The sequence below is a fragment of the Micropterus dolomieu genome, linkage group LG01 (assembly GCF_021292245.1).
Source record: "Micropterus dolomieu isolate WLL.071019.BEF.003 ecotype Adirondacks linkage group LG01, ASM2129224v1, whole genome shotgun sequence".
NCBI lineage: Eukaryota > Metazoa > Chordata > Actinopteri > Centrarchiformes > Centrarchidae > Micropterus > Micropterus dolomieu.
This window is the reverse complement of record NC_060150.1, coordinates 26,580,288-26,599,352: the sequence shown is the minus strand read 5'-3', so window position 1 is coordinate 26,599,352 and position 19,065 is coordinate 26,580,288. Positions and strand designations below refer to the sequence as shown.

At 39.9% G+C, this 19,065-nt stretch overlaps 1 protein-coding gene across 5 annotated transcripts in view; it reads left to right on the top strand.

Moving 5' to 3' along the window:
• The window catches only part of itgb1a (integrin, beta 1a), a 26,206-nt gene extending 7,141 nt beyond the window's left edge, over nt 1-19,065 (top strand). For 2 of the 5 annotated variants that reach the window (XM_046062829.1, XM_046062838.1), the window contains 15 exons: nt 7,516-7,582; nt 7,974-8,059; nt 8,818-9,037; nt 9,132-9,302; nt 10,463-10,701; nt 11,030-11,185; nt 11,319-11,414; nt 11,896-11,985; nt 12,228-12,368; nt 13,190-13,392; nt 13,529-13,767; nt 13,922-14,144; nt 15,217-15,452; nt 15,666-15,832; nt 17,818-19,065. In XM_046062829.1, the coding sequence (XP_045918785.1) occupies nt 7,516-7,582; nt 7,974-8,059; nt 8,818-9,037; nt 9,132-9,302; nt 10,463-10,701; nt 11,030-11,185; nt 11,319-11,414; nt 11,896-11,985; nt 12,228-12,368; nt 13,190-13,392; nt 13,529-13,767; nt 13,922-14,144; nt 15,217-15,452; nt 15,666-15,832; nt 17,818-17,883 (2,400 nt within the window). In that variant the 3' untranslated portion in view covers nt 17,884-19,065. Of the gene's footprint in view, nt 1-1,882; nt 2,017-7,515; nt 7,583-7,973; nt 8,145-8,817; nt 9,038-9,131; nt 9,303-10,462; nt 10,702-11,029; nt 11,186-11,318; nt 11,415-11,895; nt 11,986-12,227; nt 12,369-13,189; nt 13,393-13,528; nt 13,768-13,921; nt 14,145-15,216; nt 15,453-15,665; nt 15,833-17,197; nt 17,543-17,817 lie in introns of those variants that run through there. The other 3 variants (XM_046062856.1, XM_046062821.1, XM_046062847.1) reach the window with 3 other exon arrangements.

The following is a 19,065-nucleotide window of genomic DNA, read 5'->3' as shown; positions in this document are numbered from 1 at the left end:
CCCCCCCCCCCCCCCCCCCCCCCACCTTAGTGTATCTATAGCCTCCTTGATGCGCAAGTGGGGAATGTTTGCAGGGTTCCAGCCAACACTTGACCAGCAACAATCTGTCTGTTGAGCTACTCATAAATCTAGCATTTAGGCTGTAGCTACAGAATGGATGACTATGTGTCCCTGACTGTATGAAAAGTATCTGATTAACACTTTTCATACTCTATGTCCTGACTGTAAAACATGTAGACCGCTTGAACCACCGTGTTACTTAGCTAGCACTTTGATCAGCAAAACAAATTCGGCAACCTTTTTAATATGACATTTAACCATTTTAAGCATTAAAGCGAGGCTATGGAACTTTGGAAAGGAGATAACATAAGTGATAAAACACACTCTTGCTGAATTTAGTACACCCATGGGATTTGCCATTGGAGCCTTAAAGGAAAATTGTTTGTTTCAACCTGACATATTGTTCGGGTCGGCTGTGGCTCAGGAGGAAGAGCGGGTTGCAAGTTAATCGGATGGTCTGCATTTCAATCCCCGGCTTCTTCATGTCGAAGTGTCCTTGGGCAAGATACTGAACCCCGAATTTTATGAATGTGTGTGAATGTTAGTTTCTGTTTGAGCACTTAGGCTCAGTGTATAAATGTGAGTGAATGGTGAATGCAGTGTAAAAACGCTTTGAGTGGTCGAAAAGACGCTATACAAATACGGAGCATCATTTACATTCAAATGTGGCTAATGCAGCTCTATGTCTTGTCTTAACTTTCACTACCTTGAGTTGTAGAGATTTAGGGAAACAAGGACTAAATGTCTATCGGGGCAAACTGCACGAGTCTCCTACAGCTTTCCAAAAATGTTTCCATTTTTTACTTAGAGTTACTTGACTCTAAGTAAGTTTTTGCAAGCGGAAACATCTACTGCAGAGACACAGAAAAGTCTGATGTAGAAAACTCTCGATAGAGCTATTGCTGCGTAATACTGGAGTTGGCGTGTTAGCTTTATGAGTCCTCTACTTGTGCTTCTGTTACACTATGTTTCAACATGTCCCTGATAAACATCTTAATGAATGAATGAAAATTCAACTTCTGTTTTTTTTTCGTCACATCTTACACATTCTCGCTCCTTCAGTACGTGACTTTAAAGCTACCTTGAGGATATCACTTTGAATAATTATTATCGTTTCTGCTGATGCTATCTTGTTAAATAACTGTGCAGTTGTTTTTATTACTGCTATAAATCACTGAGCCTTTTCTCAAAATGTGAAAACAGAAATAGAAGCTCAGACATGTCCCCCGCTTATGCTCTGTTTGAAGGGTATGTGAAGTCAAGAGGCCACTGCTTTGGCTTGGCTCACAGTGGACTGAGTGAACTAAGCAATTGAGCAACTAAGCGGTTGGTATGATGCAGGAGGGAGTCAGCGAGAGGGAAAGATGAAGGAAACCAAGGGAGACAAAGAGGGAGGATGGGAGGATAGGATGCCAGAGATATTACAGATAGCAATGGAGTGACTGAATGCATCTTGTAATGTTTTAATGAGATTTAAGATCGTCAAAGCCTATAATGTGTAAGATATGTGAGAGCCATGCAGACCTGTTCATTTTTATTTTGTTGCCTTTACCAAATGAACTCATAAATATATTATTGACATTAAAAAGGCATGAACAACCAGACAAGTACTGCACAAATGGAGGAGGGAGGATTAGGAGAGACTAAAGGGCTAACTCAGCAGAGGCAAGGAAAGTCTGTTAGTTCCTTTCTTTTGGGCGGGAGGCAACTCCTTTCCCTCTGAGTTGCGCACCGCCCTTTCCTGTTTTTCCTTCTTTTCCATTCCTTCTTTTCATGGCCAGAGAAGAAGAGCCATTCTGAGCGAGGGAAGTCCAGGCCTTCGCCTACAAAGAGCGCTGTGACTCTGAGCCGCCAACAGCTCTTTACTGCTGCGGTGCTTGCTTTACTGTGTCTTAACTGGTTCTCTCACTGCCTCCCTGACTCTGCTGGTCATTATTCATGGAAGTGCTTGCTGAAGTAAGTACTTCTAAGCACCTGTAAATACTGCTCAATTTACGGCTGTGGTTTGTGTGGCTCAATTAAGTTGGGTTTCTAACACAGAGGTTTTCATATGGGAGTTCAGGAACCTCCAGAGGTACTTGAATGGACACTTGGGGAGCCCAATAAGGAGACAATAACTTGGACATGAAATCTTAAAAAATGTTTCAATCATGTTTTAGTTTTGCATTTTAAACAAACAAATAAAAAATAATTAAATTGTGAATCATTGTACAGGGTAGACCGTGAACTCAGTTAGGGGTGCAATTAGACTATAATTGTGAATCTGTAACTAAAAGCTAATGTTAGCATTTGTGCTTGATAAACAGTAACAAAATATACACATTTCTGACTCAACTGACTGATCAGTTGATCAAATTATTGTTTCAGCGCTAGTTGAATACTGAATTAATAACAGCAAACTGAGGAAATGGGGGCATTACAAATTCAGCATCCCTTCATCGTGGGTCTCAGCTCACATTTCCCCAAAGTGCAGTAACAGTGTTTTAGGTTACTATCCTGGTCAGGCAGCATTCAGTCCCTCAGGAATGCCTGAGAAGCTCGGCCCATTTTAGTCATGCACCACAGTGTCTGCCATACATCACCTTCTCCTGCCAACTGATAGAGCTCTAGAAAGCCCATAAAACACTGGGATGCCGTTCACAGCTCAGGTGTTTGTGTGTGTTTGTGACAAGTGGACAGGCGTTGACGAGTAAAATGTGCATGTATGCTTGCTGGTGTCTGACAGAGACAGGCAGGAAGAGCGTGGGAGCTACATAAACTGCTTTACTGTAAGAGAATAACCAGTGGTGATCTGTCATGGTGTTGTCAGGCAACTGTCTGGAATTTATCTTTATTACAATAATACATTTGAGGATTGTGGTTGTTGTGCAAACATCTTAAGTCCCCATCCCTCCCTTCCGCACATTAGCAAATTTGATTCATATCTATGTCACAACCAAAATATTCAAGCTGTTTATAAAAGTGTGCTTATGGAGCACGCACTCCTCAGACTTCATAACTCAAACTGTGTTATTTATAGTGATGTTACTCAATGATAAGATCATTTTATTTGCAGAATCTTGCTTATCCAGAAAGGTATGTGGGTATATTTCTGAGCATTGTGGCTCCTGAAACTCTGCTTTCCCACAGAGGAGTGCAATTTAAGGCTGTTGTCTGGGACTGTTTTTCCAAGCTAAGCAAATCTCAAAACATGGTTAACATGACTTGGAAAGTCAGAAAGTATATTCAGGAATTATTGTCGGAGCTATTGTTTTAATCTTGTACTGCATTGCCTTGTTGCACTTGTTTGTTTCACCTTTATGCACTATTTATATAAGTTAGTTCAACGATAAACCATGGTAAAATTCCCAACAGTTAGTATTACCGTACGTATTTTAATTACCATGATAACCGGGTTGGGTTACCAACATTATAAACTCACGGCGCAATACTGTCCAGCATCAACCAAAGTTAGCTACTTTGAGTTGACAGGAAAAGAAAATGACCTTGTAGAGAACGCAAGGTGAGTTAACTTTTAGCTTTGGTTTGTCTGACTTGCTAACAGCTTGTAAACTGAAGCTCCCAAGAGTTAGCTGCTCTTGTAAAAACTGTCTGCAGACTCTAATCGTCCACTGCACATTATAACACGTTACTCAGTTTAGTCAACCAACCAGCATATTTTGTTCATTTAAATCCAGCAGCTATCAAATTAGTTATAAAAGTGTCAGAACAGGAGAAACGCTACAGACTGCTCTGTATTTAGTTCAGTTGTTGGGCTGATAGCAGTTACTATCACTGTCTTCTGAAGACTTATTTGTTTTCATGTAATTGTGCCATAGAGCCTAGAGCCATGTTGCTAAAATGGCCAAAACAAAACTTCAGTTGCAGCTTCTCACTGTGATTAAATGTAGTCAAGTGGAGATAAACCAGACCATTTTAAAGAGCCAGATGCTTACAGGAAAGTCAACGACAGAGCTGCTTATCTACTGATAACAGGTTGCAAACTGAGCTTTCTAAGAAGTTGTACCCGATAGATAGAATGGTTTGGGGGGACAGTTTTAGACACATGAAGACAGAAACATTACAGCATATTTACTGTAAGCTTCCCGGTTTTGAAAGCAAGACTGAGCATGTCTTTTAAAGGCCCATCAGATTTGCCCACTGAATGAAGTTTAAACCAAAGAAAAGCTGCAATGGAGAGGTACATTTCTCAAAAGTAAAGCTGGTGTGGTTGCACACAGCAGTGGCCGCAGTGTCCTGAAAAGTGCCTACCAGTAAGCTACGCTGTGTCGTCTTTGAAGTGTTTTTTACCTCATTGCACGGTCTTCATCCATACTGATGAAGGTTTTTGGAGAAGTCAAACAATATACTTCTTGGCTGATAGATAAATGTAATTTCTATTGCCTTTCTACTTCTATAAGGGTACAGACAAAAAATGCATTTGTTATAGTGCTCATGTTAACCAAAACCTTTGTAAAAAAAAAAATTGTATTTACGACTTCTGAACTCTTGAGGTGCACTTGAAGGCAGCATAACATGATCCTGCTCCTAACCCTTTCTTATATTTTACTGTAGTTTTGTTACTGAGCATTCCTCTGTGCAGCTGCTGAGCTTCATGTTATTAAAGACAACAGGGTTATTTTTCTAACTTGACACCTCGCTGGCGTTTTGTAGGCATAGTTTGGATTTGAATAATTCCTTGGAGCTGAAGTCAAAACCCCAGAAACAGTGAAAAGAAAATATCTGAGTGTGTGGTTTTATTATAAGAGGAATGTCTTTAGTTTAGGCTTGATTTTCACTGAAATCAGTTGGTCATTGTGCATGCACAACATCACAAACGCTCACAATATCTAAACCTGTTTCACATCAAATCAAATACTGTATGAATCTTTTATTTTAGGTTGTCACAAACATGTTGTGAAACCTTTTATTCTCTTGAAAATCTATTAATTTCAGTATGGTGTAGTGATGGTGCAACAGTCGCAGAGCCAGGTTAAATGTGGTATTTATGTGGAAACACAACACACACCATGTACACACTCGCACACACTAAGGGCGTACTCACACTAGGCCTGGTTGCCTTGTACTGTGCATGAGCCCACCACTTCAAGTGGGCCCACAGTTGAGCGTACCGGGCTCATACTGGTAGAACGAACTGGACTTTTGGGGTTAAACGTGCTCGGGCACGGTATGGATCACACACACACACACTGCACATGTACACCAGTGGAGATTCAAGCCAGCTAGTCTAATCTGGGGGGCTGTAGACAGGCTGTCTGGCCCTCTGTGTCTATATAAACGGACACACACACGCACAAACACACACACACAGGAATGTGTCACTCAACACCATACACACTGAACGTCAGAGCTTCCTTTAACCAAGTGTAAGGGAATGCAGCCTTTTAATGTAACCTCCATGAATAGCCAGGAACAGCCACTGGTCTAAAAAACTAGAGAAAGACAAAGTTTTTTCTCATTTTATCACTGTCTGCTATTAAAACATGAGGCTCACATTAGAACTAGACAGTGTGGCTACTGTGGAGATTCTCTTAGAAATGACTCCCATGAGTTTTTGATTAGTGGTCAAGCGGGATATTTACATTCCACATGTTAATTAGATTCAGCACTTGCCAATCCCTTGCTGGCCACTGTACCTTAATACAACATTAGACCATTGATTCGGTCTCTTTCTGTAGGAGCCTTCCCAGCTGTTGTTTATTAGAACTGCCAATAAAAAGGGGTGAGAATCCCAAAAGTGTCTTTTACAACAGCAGCAGTAATGTGGAATTTATAATGATAGGGGCCACTGAAAATCTCTTGTCTTTAACTTACAGTACAGTGTGTATAACTTCTCAGGCATCTTTTAGCCATGCTAGCAGCGTGACTATAGGGGTAACGTATTGGTCGGTTAGTCTTTGGAAGACTGAAATACCTCTGCAACTATTGGATGGATTTCAGTGAAATTATGTACAGACATTCAGGGTCTGCTGATGGTGTAACCTAAGGACTTTTTTGATGTTTCAACTTTTCCTCTAGTGCCACCATGACTTTTTCTTCTCAACCAAGTAAGTTGGTTGTTTTGTCTTTGGCTCAGATTCAAATATCTTCACAGCTATAGGATGGATTGCCATGACATTAAGTCCATACATTAACCATGACACTCCTATCAGCCTCAGCTGTTTTTTGTTTGTAGTGCTAAGTAAAGCTGTTAAACAAAACTAAGATGGTGAACATAAACGTTATACCTGCAATGCTACCATTGTTATTAAGCATGTTGGCAAACCTTTGCTCACAGCACCGCTACAGTTAAGTGCAGTCTCGCAGAGCGGCTAGTGTGGCTGTAGATTGTTCACAAATTAGCCGTTGTGTTCAGTGGTCCTACATTACCCTAATCCTTAGTAAGTCATGAGCTTTGCAATTAAGAGTAGGACAAGGTGCATCAGTTTGGCTGACCAAAGGGCCTGCACACAGACAGGGGATCAATTTACACGACAAGAGAGGGGTTGACTCTAGGGAACTGATGCTATTTACAGTAAAATGGATTGTGAGAAAAAAGAGGCTGCAGTCCAAGCCAGGGGCAAGTGTAATTGTGCGTGTGTACAGTATTTACACGTGAAGGTGGTCTGAATTGAATTAAGCTGCCTGTTGCCCCTTGACCGACTGAGAATAGCCAAGCTCCTGCCACTGGATATTTTATTACCTCCAGTTATAACCAAGCCATTTACAGATTTTATCTGTCATCTGTCGCTCTTCTGGACCTTTTTCTCCAGGAAATTATGAATTCAAGCGGTCAGGCCACCAGATATTGCTGTTAACAAAGTGTCAGGGTTTGCAGTGTGTGTAAACGGGTTGAGGACGCAAATGCAAGAAACTGGAGCAGAGCAGGTTCAGTTCAGTGATTTAATAAACAAAAGCGAGCATACTTACAAGCAGTGGCTGAGTCCAAATCAATCCAAAGAAAACAAGGTGTAATAATAATCCAAAACAGGCATGGTAGGCAGGAACAAACACAGGTGAGAGAGCAACTACTGGCTACAATAATCCATCACAGACTGAACAGAACACGGGTATTAAATACTAAGACAAACAAACGGGGCAGAAACAGAGCACACATAGACAAACTGTCACTTGATGTCAGACAAACGCCTGAGCATTGCAAGACTAAAATGCAGGAACAGATGAGGACACGGGCAAAACAGACTGACAAGTGGACTTAGACAGAATACATGTAAAACATAAATGGAACACAAGAAAACCAGATCTAAGAACTGAGACACAGAACTAAAAATAAAATAAAATAAGGAAGAAACACAAAATAACAGGCCAAAGCAAAACTGAAACAGAAAAAATACAGAACACAAAACCAAACCCCAAAACAAAGAGATACAAAATAGTCACAAATAACGTCTTGCTTTTCGAAACAACAGTAGCGCTTTGATGAGACACATTTTAAAGATTTTTTCTTGTTTTCAGATGGACCTGAAGCTGCTCTTGGTATTGTCATTGTTAGCAGTCTTTTGTTACAGCAATGCTCAGAAAGGTAAGACTTCTCAGTCAGCCCTAATTTTGTCAAACAAGATCTGCTTGTAGATTGTATTACTGTAACATTATTGTCACATGATGTCATTTTGTTTGTTTGCATAATAAACGTACAATTAATAATGATGACTACCTCCACAGAGAGAGGCTGGCTACTTTATCTTAATGATGTCATTGACCATAGGTCCCCTTAGCATCACAGAGGATAATGGAAAGACGGAATATTCTGTCTCTGTCTCCAGTTACCACCGAACAACACGGTGTTCCAGATGAACTGATGCGTAAACACGGAGGGGCTTAACAGGCTGCTTACTTTGCAGGGACTGTACTGCCCCCCCCCTGAACACTCTGACTCTGCTTCCTCTTCTCTTCTCTCTTTGTTTTCTATCCAGAGGGGAATGAGTGCATCAATGCCAACGCCAAATACTGCGGGGAATGCATCCAGGCTGGAGCCAAATGTGGCTGGTGTAAAGACCCAGTATGTGAATGGAGGCTGTCAGCTATAATCCCTGCTGAGAAATGCAGTTTGATGCCATTATAATGCTATCAGTCATATAGCAATAGTAAGCTTGCAGTTTTGGATCGTGCTAATGTAGGGTTGCAGTTAATGATTGCTTTTGATCAGTTTTAAATGAATCGATAATTGTTTAGAAAATAATGAAACTCACAATTTCCCTAAGACCCTAGTTCTGTCTGACTAACAGTCCGAAACCAAAAGATATTTAATTTACAACAATAATGTGGAAAAGTTGAAAATCACTTGAGCTGAAAGAATGAGTGGATTAACAACAGAAAATTAATTGGCAACCACTTTTATAATGTATTGAAGTCAATTGTCAAACATTTGAAATGTTAAGATTTGCTGCTTTTCTGTGATTTATATTCATGTTAGGTCCAGCCTAGCCTGCCTGCACTTGTGGGATTTGTGAGAGACATATTAAAACAATAATGGTCAAAATCAAAGCAGCACAGGTCAAAATATCCCAACTTTGTGTCCCTGTCTTTTGTTGGATCCTCTCTGTCTGGTAAACCCCCGTGTTTTGCCACGATGTCCCCAGTTTGTAACATAGGCTTTCTGTTTTAAATTTGTAATCTCCAAGCCTAAGCTAAGCTAAGCCTGATGAAAATAACCCTGATGAAAGCTGCAACCGAGTCACAAAGGATATTATGCAGCAGTATGACAAATGTACTGATTTTCACTTGATGGATTGATACTCCCTGTGCTGCTGCTCTTAGAACTTCCTGAAACAGGGTGAGACCGTGTCGACCCGTTGTGACGAGCTACAATCTCTGATAAAGAGGGGCTGTGATAATGCAATGATCGAAAACCCGCGCGGGGATCAGAAGACCCTCAAGAACAAAACTGTGACACATCGCAGAAAGGGGGCAGAAAAACTGAAGCCAGAGGACATCACTCAGATTCAGCCCCAGAAACTAAGCCTCACCCTCCGATCTGGTGAGAATGTTTTTTAATTAAGATTTTACTGAAATTATTCTCACCTTATTTTGGATTTGATTAGAGTTTGTTTAATTATGGTCACTTCATGTAGGTGAACCCCAGTCTTTTGACTTGAAGTTCAAACGAGCTGAAGATTATCCCATCGACCTGTACTACTTGATGGACCTGTCCTACTCCATGAAGGACGATCTGGAGAACGTCAAGAACCTGGGAACCAGTCTGATGCTGGAGATGTCAAAGATTACCTCTGACTTCAGGATAGGTGAGGATTTTAATCATGAGTGTGTGATTGTGTTTGTTTCTTTTGGGGCAAAGAAATGAAAAATTATCATTGTTGCATTTTTGGTTCTGGTTCATCTGGGTTTATACAGCCTAATTATAAAAGCAAAGAAAGGCCTTTAATTAAAAATCATAGTTTTTGGAACTACTGGGTGAGGGTGAGTCATGACATAACGTGTCAGGTGAAAGGGGCAGATGCATGCTAGTTGTTAAAAAAGACAACAGTTATTGTAGTTTGTCCCGCTCACCAGCACAGCATCGCCTGTGACAGCTCACAAATAGTGGTACTTAAAAAGAGGATTGTCACAATTTGTGTCAAAAGATGTACTCTTTTTCGGAGTCATAACTCACTTACATCTGAACAAACGAACATGATGCATGCGTTATTAGAATCACTGTGACTTCCACTCTCTGTGGATATGTCAGATATCCATCCCCAATGAAAATCCATCAATCTGCTTAGAAATCATAGAAAAATGTTCCTTATAATACCAGAACTTGTATGAGATTCATCACCTTTTTAGGTTTTCTTCAGTGTCAAGCAAATCCAGCGATAGTTGTCTGTACGTCCGTGGGTACATTGCAGATGGGAACTGCTAATACTTTTAATTGTGCTAATTTGCTAAATGTAAACAGATAAAGGCTAAAAGATGGAGCTCAAGTTGTAGCCCAAAGTCAGCACAACTGACTCCATGGCAACATTATCCTCCTGTTTACATCCCCCAAAGCCCCCATATTATGGGGAACGGTTGTTTCAAAAATTTGAGAATGATTATGCCCCAAATATAAGTAAGGAAAAGAATGATAATAATGTCCTAATTATAATTAATAATAAAACACCATCAATATATTTTCTGACATTATGATGGCAGCATCAGACTTTGAAAACCTCTGAAGTAGCTTAACTGACTTGTATTTTGAGGTGTCATGTTATGGGTATTTAGTGCCACCCAAGTTTAAGTGACCTTTTCAGCACAAACAAAGCAAAAAGCAAACACTTGAATTCATTTGGTGTCAACTTACCCTTAGACTAGAGCATGCGGTCTCAGACCAAGCGTCTTGTTAAGCCTTTCCCTGAATCACTGGTGGAATTTTTGCTTAAGTTGTTTAAATTAAAACCTTGAATCCAACTGTCTTTCAAAGGTTTTGGTTCCTTTGTGGAAAAGACAGTCATGCCGTACATCAGCACCACCCCGGCCAAGATGCTGAACCCATGCACAGGCGACCAGAACTGCACCAGCCCGTTCAGCTACAAGAATGTCCTGAAGCTGACTAGCGATGGCAAGAGGTTCAACACCCTGGTGGGCCAGCAGCACATCTCTGGAAACCTGGACTCTCCTGAGGGGGGCTTTGATGCCATCATGCAAGTGGCTGTGTGTGGGGTAAGCAAAAAAAACAAATAAAAACTAATGATGTTGCCCTTCAGTGATCCTGTGGGAAATAATCATTCTCAGGTTCCCAATTCAAGGTAATTTTCCCACAATTACGGCACTTGCTCGGAGGGATACAGCGCCAATAAATACGTTTATGTGGTGATGTGTGAAAAGGTATTTTATGAGTCCTTGGTGTTTAGGTTGGTTTACAGGGAGATTTTTGGATGCATTGATAATAAAACGGTAATGTGTCACATTCTAAGCTTTATAGAGAGGATGTATCGCTGGTAGCAACAGTTCTTACTTGTAGTTTCAGTGTTTCTTTCTCATTTCTCAGGAGCAGATTGGTTGGAGGAATGTGACTCGTCTCCTGGTGTTTTCCACTGATGCTGGCTTCCACTTTGCTGGCGATGGCAAACTGGGAGGCATTGTTCTACCCAACGACGGGAAATGTCACTTGGAGAACAATATGTATACCATGAGCCACTACTATGTAAGTAGCTGAATATTGTTTGGCCTCTTTTGAAAGACCCTGGAATGTTTCATTTAGCTGAGATTTGGGCATACACTGCTACGAGTGTGTTTACGCTGTAAATTTGACTTTTCTCCTCCACCCTGTTGACAAGGATTACCCCTCCATTGCTCACCTGGTTCAGAAGCTGAGCGACAATAACATTCAGACCATCTTTGCAGTCACAGAGGAATTCCAGCCTGTTTACCAAGTGAGTTCACTTTTCTCTATTTGACACACTTTGACTTCACTTATATACTCTTCCTCATTCCTGTTGTGCGTGTGTGTGTTTTTGGAAGATGCCCAATAAATAAAATTCCACCTGGGCTAATACATCTGCTGTGAGTTATGGCAGCATCCCTTTGACGCTCTGATTGTTTCCTTCTGCCATGCTGTTGCTTTTCAGGCCAGCTCAACCCAATTCCATCTGAGTTTGATAAAAGTTCATTACTGAGCCTTACAGTAGCGTCAGTCTGCTTCAAAGCATTACCAATTTTATAATTTCAAGGTTGAAATCAGTATTGTATCCATCTAAATCTCCAATGAAATGGTTAAAGTCTATGGTTACAGTCTAAAAGTTCATAGAACAGTATTTTTGATCCTATGGTGGTGCTGCTAATAGAGAATACAAGGATCACAAGATTATCATAGCTTTATTAAAGCTTTATTCTAAACTTTTCCTCTCTCCTCAGGAGCTGAAAAATCTGATACCAAAGTCTGCAGTGGGCACTCTGTCTGCCAACTCAAGCAATGTAATCAACCTCATTATAGACGCTTACAATGTAAGTACATTGTTGCGATTGTTGACTTTATGTGCTCTTATAAAATACTTTGATTAAGTTATCATTTACTCACATGAACCACATTAAAGCATTCAACATTCTGACTGCTTTGGACAGTTAAAGCTTTTTCCATACACATATTTTCTCATTTAATACTTAGCTATGCTGTCAAACTAAAGCTACCAGATGACATTCCACAGCAGGAAATAGCAACATTCATGTCATCTCTTGGTTTTTGACAGTCTCTCTCATCTGAGGTTATTCTGGAGAACAGCAAGCTTCCAGAGGGAGTGACCATAACTTACACATCCCGCTGTAAGAACGGAGTGGTTAGTGTGGGCGAAAATGGACGGAAGTGCTCCAACATCTCCATCGGGGATGAGGTGAGGATGAGAAAACTGCTCTGGTGAATTATCCAGTCAGTTGTCAAAACGCACTCAATCATTACATGCATTTAAGTCAATGATAGTAAATGGTTTCTCATAAATACACAACTGGGAACATAGTATCTCGTAAATTAAAAAATGTCTTAATACAGATACACTTAATACTGGCCATTTACTGTTTCGGAGTTAAAACATAGATAGCTCGTTTGTCCTGCTTTTTTTTTTTTGTGTATTTTTATTTGTCTTGAACTCGAGTAACAATTAACAAACAAAACAATCAAGTAGCAATTTTTCAAAAAAAGTGTGAAATCTTACTTTGTAACACCTACAGATGTTTTTAGACTTGTCTTTCTTGCAATTGTCTTAGACCTCAGATTTCACTATAAACACTTTTATAAACTTTTGAAAAAACATTGCCATAATGTCATAATAGCTTGTATATGGACATCTTCAGCATTTTGAAATACTTGCTGGAGACCACTAAAATAACTTATTAGAGGCAAATAGGAAGATACAATACTGAAGGTATTCAGAACATTACCAAACATCAATCTTCAGATAGCTAATGAGACACATGGAATTCCAGTGAGCATTAACTAGTAATATACTAGTATATAATATACATAAAAAAAAAAAAATGTATATTTAGTAAATACATATGTAGTAAATATCAATAGAGGAGCTCCCTCCAGCTAAATATTAGTAACATTATAAAATTCCTGCTGTTTGCCATCAGAATATACCAGACTCTAGACAAATATCAGATCAAAACTAAAAAAGGATAGGCCCAAAAATCTCCTTTATTCTTTCACTCCTAGGTCACATTTAGCATCAGTGTGACATCTAAGGGCTGTCCAAAACATGGCAAGCCTGAGACCATTAAGATGAAGCCCCTGGGATTCACAGAGGAGGTGGAGATTACCCTCAACTTTATCTGTGAGTGTGAATGCCACAAGGATGGTATCAAGAACAGTCCACTCTGCCACTTTGGTAACGGGACCTATGAATGTGGAGCCTGCAAGTAAGTCTGAACATTTCCAAAATCTTTATTGTACCATACATCTTGCGCAAACCTTCAAGTGTCATATTCAGTTATTTGGATTTTTTTTTTTGGTGTTAAGAAACCCTTCAGAATCACAACTTCTCCCTTGACTCAGGTGTAATGAAGGACGTGTGGGCAGACAGTGTGAATGCAGCAGCAATGATGTGGCCACAGAGGACATGGACAGGACCTGCCGTAAAGACAACAGTACTGACATTTGTAGCAACAACGGAGACTGCGTGTGCGGCACATGTGAGTGCAAGAAGAGAGACAACCCTGAGGAGAGGTACAGCGGCCAGTACTGCGAGTGTGACAACTTCAACTGTGACCGCTCCGGAAACAAACTGTGTGGAGGTGAGCGTGACAGCTCTATGTTAGGAAGATTTTCTCTCTCTGAATTTAACATCTCAGTACTTCGGCTTTACTCAGTGCAGCAGAGACAGTTTAATGCACATAGGATGATGTTTAGAAAGAGGCACATTAAGCTTTCTTACTGTTTTTTTCCCAGGGCATGGACGCTGTGAGTGCAGAGTGTGTATCTGTGACCCCATGTGGACTGGAAGTGCCTGTGATTGTTCTCTGGACAACAGCACATGTATGGCCAGCAACAAGCAGATCTGTAACGGTAGAGGAACTTGTGAATGTGGTACTTGCAAGTGCACTGACCCCAAATTCCAGGGTCCCACCTGTGAGACTTGCCCTACCTGTCCCGGAGTCTGTACTGAACACAAGTAAGTCTGAAATGAAGATGGGCTAATGTAAATACTGTAATACTTCCTTTGTTATATATTACATATTTTGAAATATACTTGTGTGTATTTTCATATCTAAAGAACAGGTTCTATCTTAATAAAACACTTACATGTGAAATGAATGTTGACCAGGTGATATGCTGCTGTAGTCTTTCCTCCTGAACTAATTGGCCATAAAGTGATACCTTCGTTGAATGTGGGAAATGTGGTTCAAAATTCAGCCGAAGCTCATATAAGTCTTCAGCAGTCTGAATTAGCTCAATCTTCCACAGTTACAGTGTTGTTGTTACAGTGTTGTTCCCTTGTTGTGTTTTCCCCTGATGGCATTTCACTTCCTGAGCCGCAGCACAGGGATATTTCTCATTAGTCGCAAGTAGGCTTGTTGCCGGGACACAATACCAGTATCTGAACACACAGACATGATACCCATAGTTTTAGATTCAGTGTGACACCTTTATCTCCAATGTTCACCGCAAATAAACATCCATACATCTGCATGGAAATCATAGAAGAAAGACATTTTAAGTCCAACACTTGCCTGAGAATAATCATGTTTTCCACATTCTAAAAGTTATCCAGTGATAGTTTTCTGTACATCCATGAGTACAGTGCAAACAGATTCTGCTAATAGCTAATTCAGCATACTTGTAATGTTGCTAATTTGCCAAAATGTAAACAAAAAAAAGGGTTAAAAATCAAATCAAAGTTAAAGTATCCCACAGCTAACTCCAGCGCTACATAAGGGTTGAATAAGCAGTTGTCTCCATTATCTCTGGGGGAGGGTCACAGTGTCGGCCTGATCTAGAGTAACTCTAGAGTAAAATAATTTCTGGAAAGTAATTTCTGTTGCTGTTGAATTTGTTAAAATGTCATGTTCAGTATATTTAGAATAATAAAAGACAAAACCTGTGTAAATGAAGCAAAAACTCTGTTCATTAATACACACAACAAGGAATCATTAGAAGAATTAGAGAATGTATGTTTTTTGGGTTTTTTTTGTAAGTTGGGAAAATCTCAATGCTCATTACTAACAACACCCTTTTCCCTCCAGAGAGTGCATCGAGTGCCGGGCGTTTGGCACTGGTGAGAAGAAGGACACATGTGAGAGAGACTGCAGCTACTTCAATTTGATTAAAGTGAAGGACAGGGACAAGCTACCCCAGCCCAACGTCCCCTCCTACCCTTTGATGCACTGCAAGGAGAGGGACGCCAATGACTGCTGGTTCTACTACACCTACGCTGTCAACAACAACACAGAGAAGGAGGTCCATGTGGTTGAAACGCTGGGTAAGCAAAACGTTGGGCTAACATGAACCAGGTTGTGGAAGGTTTCTGCGACAGAAAGCTAATTACAGGGGCTGCGGTGGTTGGGTTGCAAAAATAGGACATTTGTTTCTTTACGTACAGCCGTGTGATGGTATATTTTTCCCATGATCTTGTTATTTTTGCACTCTTATTTCAAGCTGCCTAAACACACTGCTGCACCCTGCTGTGTTTCAGAATGCCCCGCCGGTCCTGACATCATCCCCATTGTGGCAGGCGTGGTCGCCGGCATCGTCCTGATTGGCTTAGCCCTGCTGCTCATCTGGAAGCTGCTGATGATCATCCATGACAGGAGAGAGTTTGCCAAGTTTGAGAAAGAGAAGATGAACGCCAAATGGGACACGGTGAGTTTGGGGAACTTGACCGGCTTTGTAAAAGTTAGCAGGATAAGTATTTTAGAGTTTTGGCAGAAGTTTGGTTGAGTTATTTAAATGTGGAAAACAGGTGTTGTTTGGCTACTCTGCAAAGCCAGTGGCTGTCAGGGAATTAACTTGTGAAAATAATTTGTGCTTCTTAGCAGCAGATGAGATTTGCAGACTTGTTGATATTATTACAAAGTGTCTTGTTCGCATTTTCTTCCGTCTCACACCTGCAGAAACAGAACAAATGTGTTGCTTTTGAGTGGCACTTAAAATAAAAAGGAAAAATGCCGGGGACTGTGTGGACTTTTTTGGGAATGTTATGCGCTCTGAGCATAGCAGGGCTTTTTCCGGGGAGTGGCCACAGCTCCCCCCAACCCCCCACCCCTGCTTCCTTGCTTCTGTGGCATCATCAGCCAACATCAATATGACAGAAGACTGGATTTCAGCAACTTCATGTGCAGTAATATGCCTCCACCTAGTGGTGGAATTGTATCATACCCCGTATGTGGGTTTATTGATGCAGATGTTCCTGATCAATGCTATGCGGGCTCGGCTCCGTACATTGGGGTCTTTCTTGTTACCATGGGCAGGGCAACCCATGGCCCCAGATCTCTTTAATTTTGAGAAATGAAAGGGAGTACTTGGTTTTAGTAAATTAAAATAGATCTCAATTTAATCAAGGTGTTGCACAATGTTTGAGAGTAGGCTCTTTTTTAATTTACAGTAAATGTAAGAATGTTTCTTTATTTTTAGAAAAAGGCGTGGGACTTCTTATTCACAGTTCTTCACAGATGTAAGACAGAGAATACACAATAACAAATTGTTTAAAATGTCTGCAACCTCCATAAATGGATTACTAAGTCCCCAGTGGACCAATAGCTCATTGGACATCAAAGCCAGAGCTTCTGTTTGATGTGTGTTTAGCATTTCCTGTTCAGAAGTCACAGGGCTCAGTCAAATGGAGGGATGTCCGGATCACTTTTTTTAGCACCAAATCCAAATCAGTATTTATTTATATTATTTTATATGTATACATACATATATTATATAACATAGTTTTGTCTGTTGCCAGCGGCACATTGTCTCAATGAAAACCTCTACTTTTTTTAATAATTCATTATAATTATGTGTGCACAAGATCCACATTTTGATCACTTGATTAACAATAAAGATCCGTGTGAATAAGTGCTGGTTTTATCCAGATTTTATCTTTATCTGTTACCTTCTCTTTCTTGCATTGTGTTCCTTTCACCACTCTCAGTGGGCTTTATTCATTCCTTTTCCTGTGCTGTGCTGTGCTATTTTTTTCTGGCTGAACTCCATTCTGTCCATATTCTCTGCCTGTAGCAAGAAAACCCCATATACAAGAGTCCTATCAATCAGTTCCAGAACCCAAACTACGGCCGTAAAGCTGCTGTCCTCTAAGTTTGTATTTCTTTTCCTTTCCATTTCATTTTCCTGCATGGGCTTTATGTGTGTCTTGATTTCACTCAGTTGCTACTTTGTCTTTGTTTCACCTGCCTTTTAAAACGATCAAGTCAACAATAGACAAGTGTAAACTAAGGAAGAGAAACATTGCCTTCAGTGTTTGTAAAAATGAGTGCATGAGTGTGCTGTGACAATCAGAACAGCTAAAAAAATCAAAAAAACCTTTCAGGGTTTGAGGATATTAAGTGTCTTTGGTGCACGAATACCAAAATAGTATGTTAAGTACAAAAAAGTATGTTATGTTTTTAAATATGATTTATTTGTACCTCCTGATATTTGGTATGTTGTCACAAAAGCATGGCTGTGTGCTAAGTTTGATCTTAATACATTACATGTACATTAAATGAAGATATTATATCACCATGCCTAATGGTTGGAAAAAGATTCTGTGTGATTGGTGAATGTGTCTAACAAAAACGTTGCATTTTGCTTGACTTAGTAATAATAACATTATTGTAACTGTTTTTTTTGCTTTCCAGGGTGAAAATCCAATCTACAAAAGTGCTGTCACGACTGTGATCAATCCTAAATATGAAGGAAAATGATGGCGTCATAGTTTTCAATTAACTCTGCTAACAAGCATCTGACAGCTGCAGTATTTGTGGGTCTGAGGGGAACTTGTGGTGGAATCTGTCTTTTTTTTCTTATCACTTTACCATTATAATGTATCATGCGGCCACTGCATCTGTATTTTTACTGACACTTATGATTTATATGCATTTGTTGTATTTTAGATGTACAGTCTACAGTATGTGTATATACTTTTAAATAGCATATTTGCAAAAATTATGACATGAGGGTGCTTTTTTCCTGCCACAGGACTGGTATGGGCGGAGGATTTAGCTATTTGTTTTTTTTGTTTGTTTGTTTTAACAACACAATGTGGACACTATGGATATACAATATATGTACAAGAATTCCTCAGCTTCTGTCTCTTTCTCAGACACTTCTCTGTCTTTCACTCTCTCTCCTCTTCTTCTCTGTGCACTGACTTCCTGTGTGTTTCTGTGTGTTCCAGACAGGACCTGAGTTTAATATTTAAATTGTCAGCCAGAGCAGTACATTATGTCAGTGTGTGTATATATAGATAACAACTGCAATATGAATTATTGAATGATATTCAGCATTCAGCTTAGATTGGACAGTTGTGTCACAGTAGGTTATGCAGTGGTTGTAAATGTAGTTTTGAACTGCAGCTTAGAAACATCAAATGTTTGAGATCATCGATACTGTTTTCTATTCTAAGAGTAAATACACAAGATGAAGATTAATTAAAACTGCCATTTGAATTGTTGATATACTATCACAAAGGGACTGTAAACCACTTGGTAAAATTATGATACTGTGGCAATGTTGAATAATCAAAGGATTTGTATAGTTAAGATAGTTGCAATTAACTAATGAAATATTGCTGTATTTGCTAACTGCAGTAACTTTATTAGTCATTCTCAGGTCCTTTCTTGTGTTCATGTCAAGTACACCAAAAATGTGTTTCCTGTTTGTCAGTGAACTGGTGAACTCATTTGTGTGAGTCAGCTTTGTTAGTTATAGTTGTTTGGATTGTAAGACTGAACCAACAGTGTTGTACATCATATGAATCACCTCTGAAATGCTTTCACACCCAAATGCCTATCCAGTATTGTTTTCAAAGTGCCTTTTATTTCAGTACCATGTTCTCTCCCAATGCTGTTTATGAGTTATTTATTTAATAAAGTACAAAAACTGTC